Below are 22,909 nucleotides of genomic sequence, written 5' to 3' on the forward strand. Positions count from 1 at the left end.
GACCGTTAAGCTAGCCCGGTTACTGATAAAACGAGATATGCTCTGAAGCGAGAAGAGGTGTTTGAATGACGCTGCGTCGTAGCGCAAGCTACTTAAAGGGTGGGTGGATTCCCTGACGTTGACGTCAAGATCACCAGCCAATCAGGATTGGCGTAATGAGATTGATGCTTCTGTTTGCATACACGTTGATGCGCATCCCATAGTGAGACATCGGACGGAGTGTTATGAATGAGAACAGTAATTGGTAACTATCACTAAACAATACACCTTTAATATCTTCCAGGAGGACATAATATAGATACCTGTCAGCAGCTCATTGTAACAAACAAATAAAATCATTAAGATCTTAGGGCTCATTGAAGCTCATTTGCAGGTTAAATGTTAGAGTAATTCAATTAGTGGTATTCTTCTGATTTGTATCTCATAATGATGATCAATACTAAATGTAGGCCTAACCCTAACCCATGTTCAACAATTAGCACCAATATTGTCATACAATTAAACTGAGCATGCAGTGTTTACCCTTCTGGCATTGTGAAACCTTTACAATGGATTGAGAATTAAATATGAATTATTTAATTAGTATAATACATCTTCATTAATATTTTAAACAGAATTATTGGATTTGTGTTGTATGACTCAATGTTTGTGTTCAGATCTGCTGATGGTGGATGGTGCATCGTGTTATTATGCAGATGATTTAAATTACCCTTTGACATACCTGATACAATACTGGTGGGTTTTAAACCACAGTGTGATGTAACATTTTTTTTGCGTGACATAAATACAACCTTCCTATCTTAGTCAAAGAATGCAAAGATGGTGCTGAGCATGGTGATAATATCCCAGAATAGTGATATCCCCAGCTATCAAAGATAGAGTCTGATCTTTAAAGTCGAAAAGTACTCGCAACTCTTCTTTTTGCTTGTGAAATCATAGCACATTCAGAAAAGTGAAGCCAAATGAGATATGTTCTGATTTGGCTGTGGTTGACAAGGCCTTGAAAGCAGGAGAATTCAGAAATCATGGTGAATATTGCTGTGATTCATCTTCATTGTGTTATGTCTTTGGATACCAGCCCTGGTGCCAGTCTTTGTGGCAAAAGATGAACTAAATAATTAAGGTATAGGCTACTAGCGACAGTTTAAAAGACAATGTCCACTTGTCTGAGAAATACAATTTGAATATGAATGTGAATTAGATGATTGATTCCTCCTACACACCTTTGATAAGGACATACTAGGCTTGTTTGAGACGCGTTGCGGCTCGCCTCGAAAGTAGACGAGAATAGCCGATCGCAGCCGGGGGATGTCTCAAAAACCTTGCCTGCTCCGAGTCTTCTTCTTCTTCTTCTTCTTCTTCTTCTTCTTCTTCTTCTTCTTCTTCTTCTTCTTCTTCTTCTTCTTCTTCTTCTTCTTCTTCTTCTTCTTCTTCTTCTTCTTCTTCTTCTTCTTCTTCTTCTCTCGGTTTTTTGGTGGATTGCAAACAACTTTAAGGTGCATACCGCCACCTCCGGAGTCGGCTTGACTCGGTTTGCATTTATAAAGAATGCACACATGTGTTTAATCGTTAATGTCAGATATGTACGAAGTAAATACATTTGTTCCTGCTCAAGATTAGATTCAACTTTATTGTTATTGCCAACACATCCTCACTCCCAGGTCGGCCTATGTTGACGTTATGTCAAGTCCCCTGCCAGCTTTTTCCAACGCAAGGGGGGGGGCCTTAGAGTCCATTTTCAACGCAAGGGGGGGGCCCTTAGCGTCCATTTTCAGCTTTCCGGGATGTCCATATGCTTCTATGGATGCTCATGGAAGCACGGCATTCGTTTGTGTCGACTGCCCTTAAAGGCAATGAGAGCGTCCATTCTCATTGGATAACGGAGAATTGTACACCCGGAAGTAAGTATTCCCCTTACTGACGATTGATTTTACAGTGATATCTGCACTACTCATCGACTAAAAAACACCAGATTATCCTTGTTAATTACACAACATATCCTTGTTAATTACACAACATTGAGGACTAGGGGTTTGTCAAACAGAGCACATGGTGTAGTCCAAACGATAGCTGGGGATTCTGGGTAGTGTAGTGTCTTCTGCCATCCTTTACTCCGAAAAAAGATTTGTTTCTCCGAATCGAAGGGGAAAAATACAAAAGCATTGCACACAATTTAAACCAATCAATGTTGTGTAATTAACAAGGATAATCTGGTGTTTTTTAGTCAATGAGTAGTGCAGATATCACTGTAAAATCAATCGACAGTAAGGGGAATACTTACTTCCGGGTGTACAATTCTCCGTTATCCAATGAGAATGGACGCTCTCATTGCCTTTAAGGGCAGTCGACACAAACGAATGCCGTGCTTCCATGAGCGTCCATAGAAGCATATGGACATCCCGGAAAGCTGAAAATGGACGCTAAGGGACCCCCCCTTGCGTTGAAAATGGACTCTAAGGCCCCCCCCCTTGCGTTAGAAAAATCCGGCAGGGGACTTGACATAACGTCAACATAGGCCGACCTGGGAGTGAGGATGTGTTGTTATTGCACATATTACAGGTACTGAGACAACGAAATGCAGTTTAGCTTCTAACCAGGTGCAACAAGCAGTAAAGTGAAAAGTAATGTGCACAATAGACAGAATAAAATATAGAATGAATTGAATGATGAATAAATAGTGAGGGGTATGAATACACTAGATATCAGCCTGTGAGCAGTATGAACAGTGTGTATGAATATGCTAAGATATATAAAGTATCACGGTAAGCAGTGCAAGTATAGTATAAAATATATAGATATTAATTTCATGATGATAAACATTGTGGAACAATGATGAAAAATGGGAATGGATGTGGCGACGTAAAACTGACACAAAACAACAACAAACTTTTGCCGAGCCAATTAGACAGTTTCATCAGCAGCACGGGGTAAAAACCACCAATGAGCGCTCAGCTCAAGATACCAGCGAGTCGTTTCCCATCAAGCATTTCGCTTCCGCAGCCCATGGAGAGCAAGCCCCCAGGAAGTGCGCCGGACTCAGATGGAAATATTCGTGCTGGCCAAACGGTGGTACTGCACATCCGTTTGGTTGCCAGGCCCGGAAACACTTTTTCCCATTGACTTACATGGGGAAAGAATGGTCTGTAACTCGTTGGATAATTTTTTTTAAACTAAATAAACTACCCAGTATGAACACTTGTATATCCCTTATTAAAAACATTCGTTCCTCAAGTTGTAAAAATGTGCTAATAACGTTATTCTGAGAGTTATTTCCCTCGGCATTATGAACGCGCATCTAACCCACGGGACCGCGCCGCCCGGCACGTTCATGTTACGTGTTCAGCACTACATGAGTTTCTCTTTACCCATGGATGCACAATAACAACGGACCCATATCGCCTAACGGCCTGTCCACACAGCGGCGTGCGTTGACGCTTCACCATTCACTTTGAATGGGGTGACGTCACTTTTAGCCGAAATGCATCGTGGGAAGCGACGTGGAGCGTAGCTGGCGTGGCTCGTTGCAAAAGTTGAGCAATGTTCAACTTTTGACGCCTCGGCAGAAGCGTCAGCCAATCGAATCATATGCCAGTACAAGCTCTAGCCAATCAAACCGCTGCTTGTGTGTCAGGGGCGGGAGATTCATGTGATTGGTTGTTGGTCGAGTTTCAGACACGCCCGCCGGCAAGCGTCAGCGCACGCCGCTGTGTGGACGGGCCGTAACGGCCCCTACACACGGCAGCGTGCGTTGCCGCTTGGCGGTGGGCGTGTCTTGAGCTTGGGGAGTCAACGCGAGCAGCCCGACCAACAACCAACCACATGAATGTCCCGCCCCGGACATACAAAGCAAAGCATTCATGCTACATCCATGCTGGCTAAATATACTGTCTATGCTTGCTAGCTGTCCATTCAAACGAAATACACTGGATATAAACTCCCCAAACAAGCGAAAACCTACCAGTTTCCCCCACTGTCTTTGCCACCTCCCCCCCATGCCTGGCTCCTCCGGGTTTGTATCCCTGTATGTTCCGTACCGCCACGATAATTTTCTCCTCCTTTTGTTGACATATGGGAAATAACTGCGGTCTGGCTCTCCCAACATACACCCGGTTTGATTGGCTACTGTTTGTACTGTCAGATTTACATACGAGGGATTTGATTGGCTGACGCCTCCGTCGAGGCGGCAAAAGTAGAACATTGCTCTACTTTTGCAGCGAGCACCTCGAGAGAAGCTACGCTTTGCTCCCACAATGCAGTTCGGCGAATCGTGACGTCACCCCATTCAAAGTGAATGGGCAGAAGCGTTGAAGCGGCAACGCACGCCGCCGTGTGTAGGGGCCACTGCCAGCCCAAGGAGCTGTAATAATGGATATATTGCACATGTTTGCTGTAATTCATCATTTGTAAAATATTATACTACATGGGCTGTTTGATGTAAATCTTGTACCGTAAATGTTGTATTAAATAAAGTTAATATTACCGACGTAGATTAACGTTCCTGTAGCTTCTTATTGCACTAACAAGTTTATTGCACTGTGTATATATATATATATATATATATAATATATATATATATACAGTGCAATAATTCTTTCATGCTAAATGAAGCTCTGTTGGATATCACTAGATCCTGTTACAGCATAATAGAAGTACATAACGATTGATGTGTACATTAGCATAATTACTAGCTAGCCGCTAGCTGCATAATAACAAGCCATTACCATGCTGTCATGGACGCACGGTGCTGTTACGTGTACGCAAATTAACGTGCTTGATGTGAACGAGCATGTTGGTTAAAGTTGCGCATGCGCTATGAACGCACATACGGGTATTTCTCAGGCATGCCGGGTAATCTGTGACGTTTCACTCTCTCAAAAGTTGGGCCATTTTATCATCATGCGCTCATGAGCAACTCTCATAGGAATGAATGAGGCCCCGCCTCCCACGCTGTATCTAGGGCTGCAGTCGGATAGTTTAAAAATCTGCTCCTAAATTCTAACCCTATCGTCTATTCCTTGACCTCTGAGTGAAACGTCACGGAGTTAAGGGATAGTGGATAGGAGAATTCAAAAGGACTTAGGAGAAGAGACTGCGGTACTTTAGAGAATCGACTGCACTTTCACTATCCGACGTGTTTATGATGCGCCAGCGGACGTCCTGAATGTGCGTCTGCTGCTGTGGGGAAACCATGGAAACCACAGTTTTCTATACAGCGGACTACAACATGGATGTTTAATAAGAACGAGGGACTACTGTAAACTCATCTAGAGACTCTGCACCGGGCTCTGATGCTTCTTTGCTTTATGAACGTGGACAACAGAGAAACATATTCTTCAGGACCAAAGTTGGAATTGAAATAAAAAAGGAAAGTGAAACTTATGCTCGTCACCCTCTCCCTCCGGTCCAAATTAATACAAATGATCCCAATACGTATGATTGTATGAACTAAAGATCTTAAAATCAATACAGATGTATTTATTATAAACGTTAGTCCTTAACATCTATCACTGTGTATATCACCATTCAAACATCTTTTAAAAGTTGAACAAACCCCACACAGCTCAGTAAAGACTGAAATGTTGACTTTATTTGATCATTTCAGTGAAAACTAACGTTCATATTTCTCTTTTTGATTATAATACTGATGAACGTTCAAAACAAAGCACTTTGGCAACTTACCACCTATGTTTTAAAATGCTTAATAAGCACCGTAACTTTCATGATATCATTTCTCGGTCATAATCGGTTGTTTCCGTGAAATGCCGAGACTCGAGTGACGGCAAATGCTGCGGCTGCAAGGCATTGTGGGGCAGCATTTTCGCTTCTCCTGTCGGTTAGGGAGGTCCAGTGGTTCCTAAGCTAAAGGAGGTTATATATAACTCATCTCTCTCGGTTTTTCTTTTTGAGCTTTGCTAAAAGCCACTGTGTCATGTGTCCATCTGGTGTTGCCGTCCGGACTTCCGGACCATCTCGCACATGCGCAGTACCGATCGGGCAGGGGGACGGATCGGGTAGTGACAGTCTCAAACAAGCCTACTGCCAGGTACAAACTGTACAGACGCTGTACTTTTATTTTGAAACCGGAAACTGGATAAATACGTCGCTATGGTAACGGTAGAAACTCTACAAAGATCAGCTTGTTAGCAACAGTGTGACCTTTTTCCTCTCTCTTTTCGTACCGAGACTCATATTATCGACATGCGATGGAGGGGTCGGATACATACCTCATAAGACCTAATCATCAGTTCAAGTGAGTCGGTTAAGTAGTTTAATATAAGTTATTACAGATGAAGTTAGCTTTGAGCCAGCGAGTCCATTGCTAACGATATGGTTTGTTAGCTTGTTTAGCCACTAACTTTAGGGTATGGCTACTGGCTGGATTGGCATTTTAAAACGTACCGTTAAGAATGAACCTAAATAAAGTTACGTTTTCAATGCTGTAGTAAATGGACGAAGGTCACACAATTAGGTTTAGGGACAATGTTAGTAAAGTAGCCCAGTGTTGGGAAGTTAGCCTGTGGTAATACACTTGCCTGAGTGCTTTACCATTAACCTGGGGTAAATAATGCACTCCATATAAAACAAAATAAGAATTGAAAGTATAATACAAACTTCTGTATCAAATACAGATTAAGTATTTAAAAGAGAGCTCACTCAGTTGTGGTAACCAACAGTACAATGCACACAGAGGACCCATTCAAGATAGAGGGGAACTGGCACCTGTCCAGCTAATAGTCCACACTTATTATTTTTCCCCAACTGGGACTTGAACCGGTGAACCTTTTGTTAGCAAGCCAAGTCCCTACAGACTGTCACTGAGCCACTGCCACCCCATTTCATAACTCTGTGACCCATACTTTAACTGCTGTTGTGTTGTGTCCACTGTGACCTGTGTAAGCAGATCGAAGTTAACTTGCTGCCTTGTTGCTCTCTGTTTATCTCCCAGGTTTAAGCCAGCCATTGTGAAGGAATGTATTCGAGAAATTGTGAGGGAGCGCCTGTCTGGGATGCGTTATGACCCAGAGGAAGTCCCCGAGCTGTCTCGCTCACTGGCAGACTGCATTAAGGATAAAGTAAAGAGTGAGTCATGCTTTCTCCCTCTCTTTTATGTAGCCAGAACAGTTATGTTACCCTTCCAAATAATCAACAACATAACATTTCTCCCATAAAAAATAAGTCATAGTTGTGTTTTTTTTATATTGTAGTAAACGATACACATTGTATTGCATTTGAGTATGCATTTCTGTATTGTCGCTGATCAGTTCAATTCATATCAGTTCTCTTCAACAGATGCAGGATCTGACAGATATAAGCTTGTCGTGCAGGTGGTCATTGGAGAACAGCGAGGACAAGGAGTCAAGTAAGTGATCCTTTGATTATGGAAAACCAAAATAAAAGCTGTGTCACTGTTAAATACAATATTTTAGTGGGATACTTTCTCTAACTTTGGGCCTCCTGTGATAGGCACACAATTGAAGCAAATTATTACAGGAAATGTATGTGCATGTAATGTGTAGTTTTTCAATGCTCAAGCTGCAATTGAAGCCAAAAGACCAGCAATGTAATGGCACTATCTTTCTCAGACTGTAATCTTAAATTATTTGCAAAATATTACTTACCTGCTGTCCAGCAGTTTCATTTTGCTTGAATAGTAGTTTTCACCGTATTTTTACATTAGTAACATTTGCAACTAATTGACACAGGACAACGTAGTGCATTATTCTATGTTTTGGTTCATATTTGTTTAAGAAAGACCTTCTTTCTTGTTTCCTCATACCATTACAAAATGGCATTATTTAATCAATAGTAGAAGAAGCTAAAAGCTGTTATTGACTCAGCTCAGCTTTTCTTTTATATCATCTATGTTGGTTATAATAGATCATTTATTTACAAAATATTGTAATTATGAAGGTATTCAAGGTCAACTTAAAATGAATCCCACAATGTTGATTAAAATAATAAAATCTACAGAGTTGGAATTTCCCTCTGACTTATTCTCAGCAAAAATGGTATATTGTGAAAAACTATAAAAATAGTCTTGCTTAAAGGTGTATTTTTTGGAAAATTGCAGAAAGTAGTTCAGACCTATAAAAAATGAATCCATGACCGTGTCCTGTTTTTTACCAGGATGTCTTCAAGGTGTTTATGGGATGCTGACACAGACAACTATGCAGAAGATGTTTTCATAAATGTAGGTGCCTTTGTCACATTCAGATGTTGGGTGGGAAAATCATATTTCTTTACTAGTTTTATTTCAACATACTTCAATTAACTGTGTTTTACCTTTGGGTACAGGACAGCTTGTTCTGTGTGGCGGCAGTTTTTGGGACTTATTACTACTGAAGACAAGAGGATGATGACAGAATTCTTTCAGATGAAGAGAAAAGGTGAACATCCAAACGATAGTGCTCACTGTAAGCACTTCTGGTCTACAGTGCGTTGATCTGATTGAACTGTAAGTGCTGCATCTTGAGATAGCTAGCATCAAGAGTGGAAGTGATGGATCTCTGTGCTGATACTGTGGAAACTCAAAAATGAAGGATTTCACCAGTATTTTCTGACTTGGTTAAGATGATGAAGACTGAATAGTTTTTTTCTTGGAAGGGTTAACAGACTGAAGGTCTTATTTTCTTGGAAACATTATTAGTGTTCGTTCGGTAGACCTGCTGGATAAATAGAGGATCCAGACTCAATGTACTGCAGTACAGTTCGTATTTGTGCTACACTTATTGACATCATTTTTGGTAATAAAAAAAAAACCGCCAGTTCAAATAAAAAATTAAACATTTGAATGGATGCCATCATTATATTCTGTACCACATTGTCAAATATATGTTAATGGTAAAACATTTCAAACTCACCACTGCCAGTGACATCAGCTGGTAGTCATGCTCTCATACTGAAGCCTTCTGGCTGGAGGCCGTCTGAGAGTCAATGGAACTGTGGCTGTCAATAATATGCATTGTTATTCATTGCACTGTAGTCAGCCTATAGTGGTTCTGCTCCCGGGTCTCCCATATATATATATATATATATATATATCTTTGGAGCTTCCTTTTGTTCCTCTGCCTGATTTCTCATCTGGCTCTACTCTCAATGAGTCTTTCAACCTTCTCCAATCAGTCCCTTTATCTCTTTGTGTCATGCAATCTGTCATCAGGGTTTCAGTCAGGGAGTGATTTTAAAACTGTTCATCAATAATAGCTGATTAGCTCATGCAAGCTCAACTTCTACCACCACTAACAAAACTGCTGATTCCCTCACAGTCAAGCCCCTAGGCGGCAGTGAGACACAATTGAATCCTTCACTGGCAGCAGTGTGATTCCAAAACCTACTCAGACAACTGCAAGAGAAGACTGCATATTTGCCCCATTTAAAATGGCCTTAATCTATTTTTCTCTGTTGTAGTTTGTAGTGCTTTTACTATTTTCACTTTCAGTATGTGCAACTACTGCCGGTTATCTTCTTATCAAAGACAAATGAGTCCAATAGTGAAGCTTCCCTGTCATTTTTTGGGTGAAATTGATGTCGGTCTGCAATACATATCAGATATTCTTGTGTTTTTCTAGTTGCTCTTGGTGTTTTCAATTATTTTCAGAAAACCAGCAGCCAGCTGGAAAAGTAGATGCTTTTTAGTCTATATATAAAGACTAATGACACAGAAGTGAGCAGCTAAAGTGATCAAGCTTAGCTGATAGTTGAATGACTCATCCTGTGATGTACGTGCCAAATGTTGCCCCTCTATTTCTGTTTGCAAAGCTGAACTGTAAACATTTTTTCTTTTAGGCAAGGCAAGTTTATTTATATAGCACCTTTCAACACAAGGCAATTCAAAGTGCTTTCCAAAAAACGAAAGACATTAAGAAAATGGCATTTAAAATCATTCATTAAAAAGAAAAGATAATAAAATAAACATTAAAAGAAAAAATACATGGATAAAAGTTACAGTACAGTTTAAGATGTGAATAGTTCAATTAAAAGCAGCGGCAAAGAAGCTTAAATAATCAAAAGTATGCATGGGCCATGCATATTACTACTCAAAAATATTTTGTGTCAAAATGTATTCCAATCTAATAATATGATGCTTTTCGTATACAAAACCTACACACACATACAATTTAATGAGAATGAAATTTTCCTTTTAGAACTATTTTCTTTCTTATGGATGTATCCATATCTGTTATAATAAACTGTGATAAACAAGGTCCTCTTGCAGTTCAATGTTTACTGAAAATGAATTACAAAATATATATTATACAAACATTGGCTCCTATTTTTAAATATGTATTCAATTCAGAATACTGTGGACTTAGTTAACTTATTTCAAACAACACAGGCTGTATATTGTAGCCTCACACTGCTTCTCTTTCTGCAGAGACTGAATTCTCTCTTCAGTCGGTTGCTCAGCAGCTCTTTATAATTTCAGCAAAGGTTTTCATGTTGTTTTCCCATGTGACTGCAGGGTGACAGATGTTGATTGTTGGGTGTTTGCCACTCGCAGCAGTGATCGTGGCGACTTCAGCATATCATGTTATACTGTGCACTCTGTTCCCTACAGTCTGTTGTTGTAAAAGCAATGTTATGGTGATTTAGACTACATATATGGACAATATTGTCACTCGATTTGCCTAAGTGGGTGAAAAAATAACAAATTTGCTTCACTCAAAGTGGATTTCGTTTTTTCGGATGCATTTAGAGTAGCTTTTTTAATCAGATGAGTGAACGGTGCTCCGCTGAATGACAATCAAAGGAATGTTTTCAATCAGGTCGGTTTGCAGAAACCAAAACAAAAACACCCCACTCTGGATCAGGGGGGTATACTACGAAGCAGGATTTTCCCTTTCTATCAGCTGTGCACCGTTATGGTGTAAATACAGCCTATCTACCAATTGGATCAAATATAAAAGTCAGCCGAATTAGTGTTGATACTGCAAGGAGACGTATTGTGTGAAAAGAAATGTAAGATGTTGTTTAATTGCTTATATATTTATGATCCACGTCACATCTTCAGTTTTGGCGGCAGTTCTCCTGTTTGTCAAGAAGTCTTCTCAGCAGGGCTCTATAAATAGAGAATTACGGCAGATATGTAATATTTAATGCAGCCGAACCGTGTATTACAATGCCGTTATGTGATAACTATAAAAGAGAAAAGCAAGCACACTCGGAATAAAGTATTATTGTATTTTTAAAAAACGTTTTCAGATTTCACATCACATAAACACCAAATCCCAGCATGCATTGCGGCTAAACCATCCAATCATCGAGCTGAGGATCTTGCCTACGTCTGTTTCCGGTTTTGTTTATGACCGATGTATTTTGTTATACACACATTCCTTCACATTTACATTTGAATTTGCATTAAAGTATTTCGTGAGGCCTTCTAACATGTTTTTAAATATAACTACGGTTGTAGTTGAAGAGTTTGTAAATTAACATGAACCGAAGCTGTTGCCTGGCAACTAGGGGTGTAACGGTATCCGTATTCGTCCCGTACCGTCACGGTTCGGCACATGCAGTCACACGGCGAATACGCCTTTTTTTTACGAAAAAAATAATTCAAGGCAGTATCCACTACACTATATATAATCCAGGGGGCGGTATTGCGCCTAAAAGCTGCTTGCCAGCCGCCCTTAAACAACAAATGAAGAACAAGAAGAAACACAACAACAAAACGAACAAAATACAAGAAGAAGAAAAGTTAGTATGGCGATTTCAGATAACACACAGGAGCTAGAACCCACCTGCTTCTTTTAAATCAGCTGTGTGGGAACATTTCGGGTTCCCTGTGGACTACAATAACGAGGACGGTGTGTCGGCGTTGTTCTATAGCGGTGCGGTATGCTAATGGTAACACACGCCAAACATGCTAAATCATATCAGAAGGCATCACCCAGACTTGCCAATCACCGGAGCCCGGCAAAAGACAACAGCTGATCCCCGCTGTTTTTAAGAAGCCAATAGACATGAGAGCCGAGAGACCAAAAATAAATAACGGAAGCTTTTGGCATATGTTTTTCAACGACTTTGCGCTCTTGAAACACTTTCTTATTATTTATGATGTAATATTTTCAAGAAATCCTTTTTAGTTTTACAGCTTGATGAAACCTTTTTGTTTGACATCAGCCATTATAGATAATATGGCCATCTGATTGTACTGTGTATGGTTTGTTTTTAACTGTTTAATACAGTTAATTATTAAAAATGTCAGAGTTCTTTATTTTTAAACTGAAACTTGCACTACTGTTCAAACATAAATAACAACAAACCTGGAATTATGCATTTGGGACTTTTTTTTTTAGAAGATATTTATTTGACACAAACACATATGACAACAGTGCACTGGGCTGACAAACATTTTGTAATCTGAACATAGCATACATTATATATTCTTAATGCCCAAACACTTTGATATTACACTTTAGCACATTTCGGCTCACACATTACATCACAATAACAGTAGCAGTATAATAAAGAAATTAAGTTTTGCACCATTGTATTTACATTCCTGTACTGTTTTTTAAAACAAGTCCATAACATTTCTTTTTGGCATGGAACAACTTTTTTCCACCTGATACTTTTCAACTTTTCAAATGTTTGTAATAACATATAAAACAGAAGATCCTTAAAAGCAGCACTAAATAGTTTGACAACATACAGGACCAGTATTTACATTCATAGCTGTATCCATCTTTCTGATTCATAGCTTAAAGTGGCTGCAACAGACACATGTGGCACGATACCTACATTGGCATGACCGCCATGTGTGTTGCAGGCATGAGTGTTCAGGGTGTAGAAGGAAAGGGATCAGGTTCAGGCTAAATCATAAGTCCTGCAAAGTGCCACAATATTGCATCTGTTTACATCAGAGCGGCCTTTCTTCATGCCGGTCGACAAGCATTTGCTCAAATACCAGTTGTTACGAGTCTCTCCTCCCTGCATACAGTATATGCTATCCTATATTATTCCAGAGAGCTTGAGTATTGATATAAGCCTGCCCAGGCATTTTTGAAATAGTAGTAATCTGCTTTTAAAATGTTCAAAGGAGAATAGTTCATTTAGGCCTCAATAAGACAGAGCACTTTTAATCAGCTCACAACCTCTGATATTGTTTTCAACTAGAGTGAGGCTTTAAGCTTTCTGCATCACTGAGCGTCTGGTACAGATCTGTGAGTTTAGCAAAAATAAAGGTTGTGGCTGCAACACAACAACAACACAAAATAAAGAGCAGAAAGCATAACCTTTTGCAAAATGATCGGGTCCTAACACTGCAGCCTCACAGCTCCGGCTTTTCTGTTTTTCCACTCAGACTGTGTTTTTGGTAGTTGGTAGCTAATGCACCTCAAACTGGATGACAGATGGATGCAGTGGATCAGAACAAAATAGCATGACATCCACAACAATTCATCCCCATTCACACCCCCTTTACGAAAAAGAAGTTTCACCTTTTATCCTCACTTCTCCATCTTCTGCCTCGGCTTCAACGACAGCAGCTCCACAGCTCAGCGGAGCATCACTCAGGGTGCTGCGGAGTGTCATACGGGTGACACTGAGTGAGTGTTTTCTGGGAATTATGTCGTGGGGCCGATGACACATGACCTCTTTGAACATTTCTCTAAAACGTGTGGACATGAGGTTGTACAGGATAGGGTTGACGGCCGAACTGAGGTAGAAAAACACTCCGGAGATGATGTGTACGTACTGAAAGATGTGCAGGTGGTAGTCAGTCCAGTTATTGATGAAACTCCACATGAGACGGTCAGTGTGAAACGGGGCCCAGCAGATCCCGAAAACCACCACTAAAACAACTGAAAGGACAGAAAGAGAGGAGGAGTCATGGAGGGGAGATTTCAATAGCAGTATTACATTGATTGAAGCCAACATGCTATCTATTAAATTGTCCCTCTGGGCGCTGTGCGTCAACGATGCAGAGACTATCTTGCCTGGCTGACAGCTGTCGATTTTTGTAGAATTGTTAAGGTTATTTTAGGAGATCTCTCAAGATTGTTTGCAAATGCAGCCCCTGATCTTTAAAAACCCTTCACTATTGGTCTCCACCTAGTTTTGTTTGGCAGTGGCTGGCTCCACATATTAGCATTCTTGTGTTGGGAAAAATCCCTCTGGCTTGTTTGTGTTTAAAAAATAAACAAAAATGAGGACAATGCCTTGTGACATACATGGCCAATTGCTAACTTTTTCCAACAATGTACATCCAGTGAGCCAGACTAGCATCGGCTTAAAAACTCTATCGATTAGGACTCTTAGTATTTCATAAACATTTTTGCTTACAGGTCAGCTAGGCACATAACTCTGGTTAGTATTAAGGTACAAACCATTTTGATACTCACACAACATTTTAGTGACCTGCCGGCGACGGGCCTTCTGCTGCTGTGTCCGGATGTTACAGAAGCTGTCCTGTCCAAAGCCTGTCTTTGCCGCCAGTGTGTGACACATCTTCTCCCGCTTAAGCTGCAGCCCAATGAGCGTGTAGAGAGCGCTGATAGTGAGCATGGGCAGGAAGAAAAATAGGAAGGTGGTCACCTGGATGGTCAGGTTGTACATCCAGGGCGGTTTCACTAGAGTACACATTGCTGAGTCGGGGAACTCTCTTGTTATGTTTCCAGCAGGACCGGTGAATTGAGTATGAAGGATGTCGATCCCATGTAGACTTGTGTTTGGTAAAGCACACAACACAGACGCCCCCCAAACCGTAAGGATGACCCTCTTTGCATGGGTGCGTGTTACAACATATTTTGCCCGTAGTGGGTGCACCACAGCGATGTAACGCTCTACGCTCAGCGCTGTTACGTTCAGGATAGATGCCAGGCAAACAGTCTCAAATAGGAACGTTTTAAAGTAGCAGCCACCCTTCCCCAGGAGGGAGGGGTAGTTCTGCCACAGCTCATACAGCTCTAATGGCATACCGAGCAGCAGCACCAGCAGGTCGGACACTGCCAGGCTGAACAGGTAGTAATTTGTTGGCGTCCACATGACTTTGTTGCGTGCGATGACAGTGCATGTCAGCACATTCCCCATGACACCTACCAGGAAAATGAACAGGTACGTGAGGCAGACAGGGAGGAATACAGATGATCGACGAGGCCCTAAATACTTCTCCAGGTAGCTTTCATCCGACAGACAGGCATCATCCAGTTCAATATGGCTGCCGTTTGCATCAGAGGTCAGATTGACACACTTTTCCCCCGGAGGACAAAGCCATCCGCCTTTTTCAGCCATTACATCAAAAGAGCAGTTAAAGGCTGCCATTTCTCTGCAGTAATCAGAAAAGGTATCTGAGAAAAGAAAAGATTAAACAGACATCAGTATGAAATGCCATTTTAAATCATTTGAACACACATGAGAATAAAGGTTAAGATTATAACATTTCTAATCGTAGTTGAAGATAAATCTAAGTTTTGTCGATTACTGCGAAAGAGTACAAGGAAGTAGTAGTTTCACATCATGACATTTATCTTTCTTCATCATGTTTCCCGAACGATTAGATTAGCTATGACTGCATTTTCTGCTAATGAGTTATGAATTGACTTTGACAGTGAAAAGAAGACCGACTTATTAGATAAGCTTGAATTGCCATCTGTTTCCTGCCGTTGTAGTAGAGCAACAAAAAAAATCACAATCTTTGTCTTGGTGCTTCAATAAATAAACATAAGCACGTCTTATTATTTCAGTAAAGTTAAAGAATTCATGAGGGATACATATTTTAGTAACAGCTAGTACTCTCTCATCCTCTCTGGACTCTCTTTGTCCTCTCACATCTCGGCAGGCTCGTCAGTCCCCTCCTGCTCCCTGGCTAAATGATGCACTGCGTGCTAATAGAACCGTCCTTTGGGCAGCAGAGCGGAAATGGTGGAAATCCAAACACCGTGACGACCTCCTAACCTATCAGGCTCTCCTCTCCTCTTTCTCTGCTTCGATCTCTCAGGCAAAAAGCACTTTCTTTCAAGATAAGATCCAATCTTCATATTCCAATCCCAAAAAACTATTTTCCATCTTCTCCTCCCTCCTGGACCCCCCAAAGCCCCTTCCCCCTCCTCCCTTCTGTCAAGCGACTTTGTTAACCACTTTGAAAAAAAGGTTGATAATATTCGCTCTTCTTTTTCTGACTCACCTTTACTCACCGCTGGGTCACCAGACCCTCCTTCCACCCACACACTGACCTCCTTTTCCCCTCTCTCTCCAAGTGACGTTCTTACCCTCATTACCTCTGCCCGCCCTACCACCTGTCCTCTGGACCCTATCCCTTCAAACCTCCTTCAGAGTATCGCTCCTGATATTCTACCGTTTCTCACCCATTTCATCAACACTTCTCTAACTTCTGGTCACTTTCCAAACAGTCTCAAGGAGGCGAGAGTAAACCCTCTCCTGAAGAAACCCACTCTCAACCCGTCTGATGTTATAAACTACAGGCCTGTCTCTCTCCTCCCGTTCCTGTCTAAAACACTTGAACGCGCTGTCTTTAAACAACTCTCCTGCTATCTCCATCAGAACAACCTTCTGGATCCGCACCAGTCTGGTTTCAAGGCAGGTCACTCCACAGAAACTGCCCTCCTTGCTGTCACTGAGGAACTGCACACGGCTAAAGCAGCCTCCCTCTCCTCGGTCATCATCCTGTTGGACCTGTCTGCTGCATTCGACACGGTGAACCATCAGATCCTCCTTCGCACTCGAGTTTCAGGCTCTGCACTTTCCCTCCTCACCTCATACCTCAAAGACCGTACCTACAGGGTAACTTCGAGAGGGTCCGAGTCCGACCCTTGTCAATTAACTACAGGGGTCCCTCAGTGCTCTGTTCTTGGTCCCCTCCTCTTCTCCTTGTACACAAACTCGCTCGGATCAGTCATTAGCCCGCATGGTTTTTCATATCACTGCTACGCTGACGACACCCAATTAATTCTGTCCTTTCCCCGCTCAGAGACCCAGGTCGTCGCACGCATCTCTGCTTGTCTAGCTGACATCTCTCAGTGGATGTCTGCTCATCACCTCAAGCTCAACCTTGACAAGACTGAACTGCTTTTCCTTCCGGGAAAAGATTGTCCCACTCTTGACCTGACTATCAACATTGGCACCTCCGTTGTTTCCCCGACTCAGACTGCAAGGAATCTGGGTGTGATCCTAGATAACAACCTGTCCTTCACTGCAAACATCGCTGCTACAACCCGCTGCTGCAGATACACGCTTTTCAACATCAGGAAGATGCGTCCCCAGCTGACCCAGAAAGCGACGCAGGTTCTGGTCAAGGCTCTCGTCACCTCACGCCTAGACTACTGCAACTCCCTCCTGGCTGGTCTACCTGGATGTGCCATCCGACCTCTGCAGCTCATCCAGAATGCAGCTGCTCGTCTGGTCTTCAACCTTCCTAAATTCTCCCACACCACGCCGCTCCTCCGCTGCCTTCACTGGCTTCCGATAACTGCTAGAATCCACTTCAAGACAATGGTACTTGCGTACCATGCTGCGAATGGATCTGGCCCTTCCTACATCCAGGACATGGTTAAACCGTACACCTCAGCACGTGCACTCTGCTCTGCATCAACCAAACGGCTCGCTGCACCATCGCTGCGAAGGGGACCCAAGTTCCCATCAGCAAAAACACGTGGGTTTGCTATCCTGGCTCCAAATTGGTGGAATGAGCTCCCCATTGACATCAGGACAGCAGATAGCTTACACACCTTCCGGCGCAGACTGAAAACTCATCTCTTTCGACTCCACTTCGAGCGATAGAACTATTAACAAAGCACTTACTGTATATACTAATAAAGGGCTGGCTTACCTAAAGCCAGTTGAGTAGCACTTGAAATGTTTTTGCTCTATGAAGCCTGATGTACTTATATGATTCTGTTTTCTTCAAGTTTGTATTTTGTTGGTCGAACGCACTTATTGTAAGTCGCTTTGGATAAAAGCGTCCGCTAAATGCAATGTAATGTACTCATGTTTTATTATATATGAATTACTACTATTAGGGTGAAAGGGGACATTGATAGTGACAAACTAACCAATAATTAACAACCTACTCAAAGCGTTCTTGAATCTATCAGCCTATTGATTTAGTTTTTATGGCTAATGTACTGGTATGGTTTTAATGTGACCACTCTAATTAAAGCCAATTGGACGGATGAAACCCTCTTTAATGGTCACACATGCAGAGCACACACAGTGACAGTTGTCCTCTGAATTTAACCCATCCTAGTACCAGGAGTCTAGTACTAGGAGCAGTGGGCAGCTATTGTACAGCACCCGGGGAGCAATGGGAGTGAGGGGGGAAGGGGGATGTCTGGTGCCTTGCTCAAGGGCACCATGGCAGGGCAGGAGGTGAACTGGGACCTCTCCAAGTAGAAGTCCACACTACATATTTAGGTCTGGTCGGGGACTTGAACCAGTGACCCTACGGCTCACAGTCCAAGCCCCTACTGACTGAGCCACTGCCGGACAGTGAGCAGGTGTTTTCATAAAAAAAAGCTCTTTCCTCTACTTTCTCCACACCAAGCAGCAGACAGAGTCAGCCACTAACTAGTGAACATTGTAGTGCGTTCAGCTGCCAGTGAGCCAGATGTTGTTTCCATGTACTGTTGCATACCATTTGCAATTCATGTATCTTTAATACAAAAGCATGCTGCAGTGCATTCTGCAAAATGCGACCAGATGCAGTAGAATATCCCCGTAAAGCTGGCATATTGCATTTGACATACTATGTACTGTGGCATACTAAATATTTTCCTGGCATAATAAATAGCAAGGTAGTATGTGTATTGGACTAAGTAAGTCCCAATGGTATGCATACTGCCAGTGGTTGGGTATAATTTCTTGGTGACAGGCTTGTAAAATATCATCATTAATGTGAAATCTATTATTCGCGTAGTTGATATAATTTGTAGTTGATTTCATTCATTGATTAACATAAAGAACAAACCTATAGTGTATGCATTTATAAGGGAATGTAGAGAAAAGACGAATAAACCATTTAGTCACACATGAAGCAGACAATTGAAGGAGAGGCAATGCGCTGTGAATAACTTTCATTCTAGACCTCCCTCAGTGTTCTCATTCGTCAAAATGATTGACAGCCTTCAGATTTTCACATCAAAGAAAATCTGTCGATGATGGAAAATATTCATGAAACATTAATTTTTTCATACGGGTGCAAAGCTCTGCACTTTGTAATGGAAGCTGCACCATATACTAAGAGTAAAGAGAAAACAGATGGGATTTGGAACACAGCCAATGTAAGGGTAAAAAATCACATTCAATTGAATCACAAATATGTAGCCTACTGTATTTTTATTATTATTTAAAGGGGGTTGGTAGGCTGTGCTTTTCAGTTTGAACGAAAGCTACTCAAATAGGCATGCAAATGTTTTGGGACTGCTTTTGATCTACAGTAGGATAAATACACATTGGCAGGCCCAGTGGCTGTCTGGTTAAAGGAACATGTCCACATTCAGTGTAATAGTGGTGAATTTATTTGAGCGCTCCAATCTTTTTACTGGCAGAGCACAGGGAAATGGGGATAATACACAGGGGCATGCTTTGTTGCAAAAGCACTTAAAATTCGAAAAAAAGGTCTAATCTGACTTTTTATCCCATTACCATGATCCTCTAATAAAAGCGGTGGCTACGGGGGACTTCTTGTGTGAGTCAGTACCTAGTGAAAGGCTCTGTTTCTGTTCTGAGTTGACTCCCGATTCTATTCACTTTTCAGTGTTTACTCAAAGCCCTGAGTCACTAAATTTAAAGTCGCCCACAAGGGTAGTTGTAATAATGATATTATGTACCTTCTGTCACATCCTGTGAGGAGTCATCCGGTTTTCCATTTTTTGGGATAATCTGGGGAAACTAGCTTTTTCTTGATGGGGATAGGATAAGATATTGTTGGGCAAATAACAAACCAAATCAAACTGTATTATTGACTCAACACATGAGATATGACAGGCACCAAGCAATAGATTCTCATTGAAAGCAGTATGTCCTTGAGATGTACTGTACCCCCTGTTCAAAGGAGCACACTTCAGAAAGCACTGAATCATTATATATTAAGTATTTCAAGGCTTTTGAAGTTCCGGTTGAAGGAAAGTAATTGGGTAATACGTTAAAGGGCTTCAGAGTAACTTGGACGAGATGAAAGTTAAAAACATCTGTCCTGCGGATAATTCCGTCATTACATGAATGTTTGAATTTAAAATGTTTTTTTGGTATAGATTATTAATGCATTACATGAAAGACATTACATATGAACTTATTTAGCCTCTGTCAGATTTGAGCCGATGCAGGAGAAGTAGGAACTGGTCAATTAGTTGAATGGAAATGTCCAATGATGTTTAAATTTTTCCAAGTGAAAGCCGGGTAATAAGAAAAACAGGAAACACTTTCCTGCAAGTTTAATGACCGGCAGTTGAGAAGCAGGAACACCCAACAATTTTCTTTGCATTTACATACGAGTCAAAGGTATTTTCTCTCTACCAGCAGAGAGTTACCGTATTCATCCCTTTTTTTCAAGACAGAACGTGAGTTATAAACTCAATCAGTGGTAGGGCTTGTTGTCAGTGGTGGCATACACAATGCATTACAACAAAATACATGCAATACACCATTTCCCTAGTTGTGGAGTGTAGTGTGCCATAAATGATTTATTTAATCATTCACACCATTCATAAAAGCTAGCGGTCAACCTTGGGGTGAAGGTTGTAAGAGCATATTACTATATCACTCTGTCCAGCCAGTGCATATTCAAAATAATAAAATAATGTGCTTTGTAAAAATGTATTGACTAATGAATATTTCAGCTCTGCACGTTGAAGGATCAGCAGAGGATTTGATGAATTGAGATAACACATTACATATTCTTTATTAGTATTCTGCAAGTCATGTAGGTTACCTTTAATATTTTTAGTTCAGTCTTAGTAAGTCTACATTGTATTCTATATTTTAGAGTATGTTAATAATGAAGTAAAGATTAGATTAAATATGCTAGATTAAATATGCCCTCAATTACAATAATCTATTGGGCAATTAAGGAGCATCAAGAGATATGCTCTAATAATTAGAGCATATCTCTTGATGCTTCTGAATTGCCTTGCCGTGAAAGCTTTTGTATGGCCATTGAACAGCTACATTACAGGTCTCCCTTGAAAAAGAGATCTATGATCTCAATGGGACCAATCTGGTTAAATAAAGGTTTGAAATGAAATGAGCTACAGCACTAACAGAGCCTCTGCGTATAAAAAACTATTATGCAATGTCCTTTCCCGTAAACAAACAACACAAATTCACTTTATTACCAGATTTTGTTCACGTTCACAGCAACTGTGCTCCATGCTATTGACTATGACTTGTAGATGTAGATGCAGTAAAAAGCAGGACATTCTATTTTCACAAGTCCTGCCTTGAATATATAGCTCATTATAGAGAAAGATATTTGCCATTCGGCTAACTACACAACTGCAGCATCTGTAAAAACATCTCCTACTCCAACATCAATGAAGTATCTAGTCCACTGCTATAAACCCCTTCACATCAGTATCCAGGAAAACTTCAATCACCTTATCCAGAATGCAATACATGTTTTGTTCCCCTAGAAGCCAAGGATGTAATCTGGCAAATGGCTGACTTGTGTATGTTGCTTCACAAAAGGGAAATCAAATTGGGTGAAACCCGTATGTGGAATTTATCTGATGTTTCTTTATGCCGACAAGTCATTTTAAGCTATCACTTTAATAACACCGGAGGCATTTTGCTCCTTCACCTTATGCACTAAAGAGATAGACCATTATGTCTCTTTATTCATGAGCAGTGAGCACGCTTCACCTTTCATGACTTCATTTGATTTGTATGATCTATTCTCACAATTATGAGCAATTCTGTGTTTATTCTGTAATTTTTATTCATAATTGGAATTGTTACAATGTTAAAAGCAGAAGGAGGAAAAGTGAGACTAGGAGATAAACTACATACCAATAATGTCCCATGTGAGTTTAAACTCTGGATATCTTTTTTGATTCATATGATTTTTTGAACAGGATTTTAAAAAGCAGTATGTAATATGTTTGGATTTTTCTCATTCCTGCATTGATCGTCTGCACAATATAATTTCAAGTGTTTTACGTTGATTACTTCCCCCCCACAATCCTGTTATGCTAAATGTTTTCATGGAGGAACCACTTACAGATGAAGGACTTGTGTCAAACCTTGTGGCAAACCTTATACAATATTACAAAATGTCTGATGACATGCACTGCCCTGATATAAAATATAATCTTAGCAATTTATTTATAAACATTAAATACTACTATATATAATGTTTTGATCATGGCATTATCATAAGAGCTGTTTAGAGAATCAATGCATCTTCATTTAATTATAATAACAGTTTTTTCTATGTCATATGTGTAAGTAAAAAAACGCTATTATTAAAATAAAATAAAAAAGACAGGTTTACAAAATGATACATTTGTTGGTGGATTTTTAACATAGATAATGGATATAAATAGCTTTCCAAAGAACATAAATCTTCTTACCTCTAAAGTGTTTGCTTGATCTGTTGTCCTATTCCCTTAGAGACAGATAAGTATCTTGAGCGGAGTGTGAACAATGTGCTGCTCTCTCAGTCCACTCTCCTCCTGCTCTGTCGCTCTCTCGTCAAGCGCTGGTCCACACACACACACACACACACACACACACACACACACACACACACACACACACACACACACACACACACACACACACACACACACACACACACACACACACACACACACACACACACACACACACACACACACACACACACACACACTCCCTCTCTGATATTCCCCCTCACGTTCACTTCAAACCTACATTTATAACTCTGCCCACACTAACTAGTATAATTACTCTTATGTCAATGGCAATAACAAGA

General features: G+C 40.8%; 2 protein-coding genes across 2 annotated transcripts; one reads left to right on the forward strand and one right to left on the reverse strand.

Annotated features, from left to right (window-relative positions):
- Window positions 1–6,049: 6,049 nt before the first annotated feature.
- Window positions 6,050–12,022, forward strand: dynlt2b (dynein light chain Tctex-type 2B). The gene is made up of 5 exons (XM_034080314.2): window positions 6,050–6,250; window positions 6,947–7,080; window positions 7,291–7,360; window positions 8,128–8,191; window positions 8,296–12,022. Exons 1-5 carry the CDS (start codon window positions 6,204–6,206, stop codon window positions 8,341–8,343), a joined length of 363 nt encoding a protein of 120 aa, XP_033936205.1. The 5' UTR covers window positions 6,050–6,203; the 3' UTR covers window positions 8,344–12,022.
- A 1,265-nt stretch (window positions 12,023–13,287) lies between these two features.
- Window positions 13,288–22,548, reverse strand: nmur1a (neuromedin U receptor 1a). Its single transcript, XM_034080313.1, has 3 exons — window positions 22,527–22,548; window positions 14,346–15,290; window positions 13,288–13,805 (listed from the first exon to the last, which is right to left on the reverse strand). Exons 2-3 carry the CDS (start codon window positions 15,262–15,264, stop codon window positions 13,423–13,425), a joined length of 1,302 nt encoding a protein of 433 aa, XP_033936204.1. The 5' UTR covers window positions 15,265–15,290; window positions 22,527–22,548; the 3' UTR covers window positions 13,288–13,422.
- Between the last annotated feature and the right edge of the window lie 361 nt (window positions 22,549–22,909).

Source organism: Pseudochaenichthys georgianus, chromosome 4, assembly GCF_902827115.2.
Source record: "Pseudochaenichthys georgianus chromosome 4, fPseGeo1.2, whole genome shotgun sequence".
NCBI lineage: Eukaryota > Metazoa > Chordata > Actinopteri > Perciformes > Channichthyidae > Pseudochaenichthys > Pseudochaenichthys georgianus.

Bases quoted from the DNA above. Each gene is read 5' to 3' on its own strand.
- dynlt2b (XM_034080314.2), top strand. From the start codon at position 6,204: ATGGAGGGGTCGGATACATACCTCATAAGACCTAATCATCAGTTCAA. The intron at 7,081-7,290 runs GTGAGTCATGCT...TCTCTTCAACAG, and splicing joins CATTAAGGATAAAGTAAAGA to ATGCAGGATCTGACAGATAT. The intron at 7,361-8,127 runs GTAAGTGATCCT...GTTTTTTACCAG, and splicing joins CAGCGAGGACAAGGAGTCAA to GATGTCTTCAAGGTGTTTAT.
- nmur1a (XM_034080313.1), bottom strand. From the start codon at position 15,264: ATGGCAGCCTTTAACTGCTCTTTTGATGTAATGGCTGAAAAAGGCGGA. The intron at 13,806-14,345 runs GTGAGTATCAAA...CTGTCCTTTCAG, and splicing joins GCAGGTCACTAAAATGTTGT to TTGTTTTAGTGGTGGTTTTC.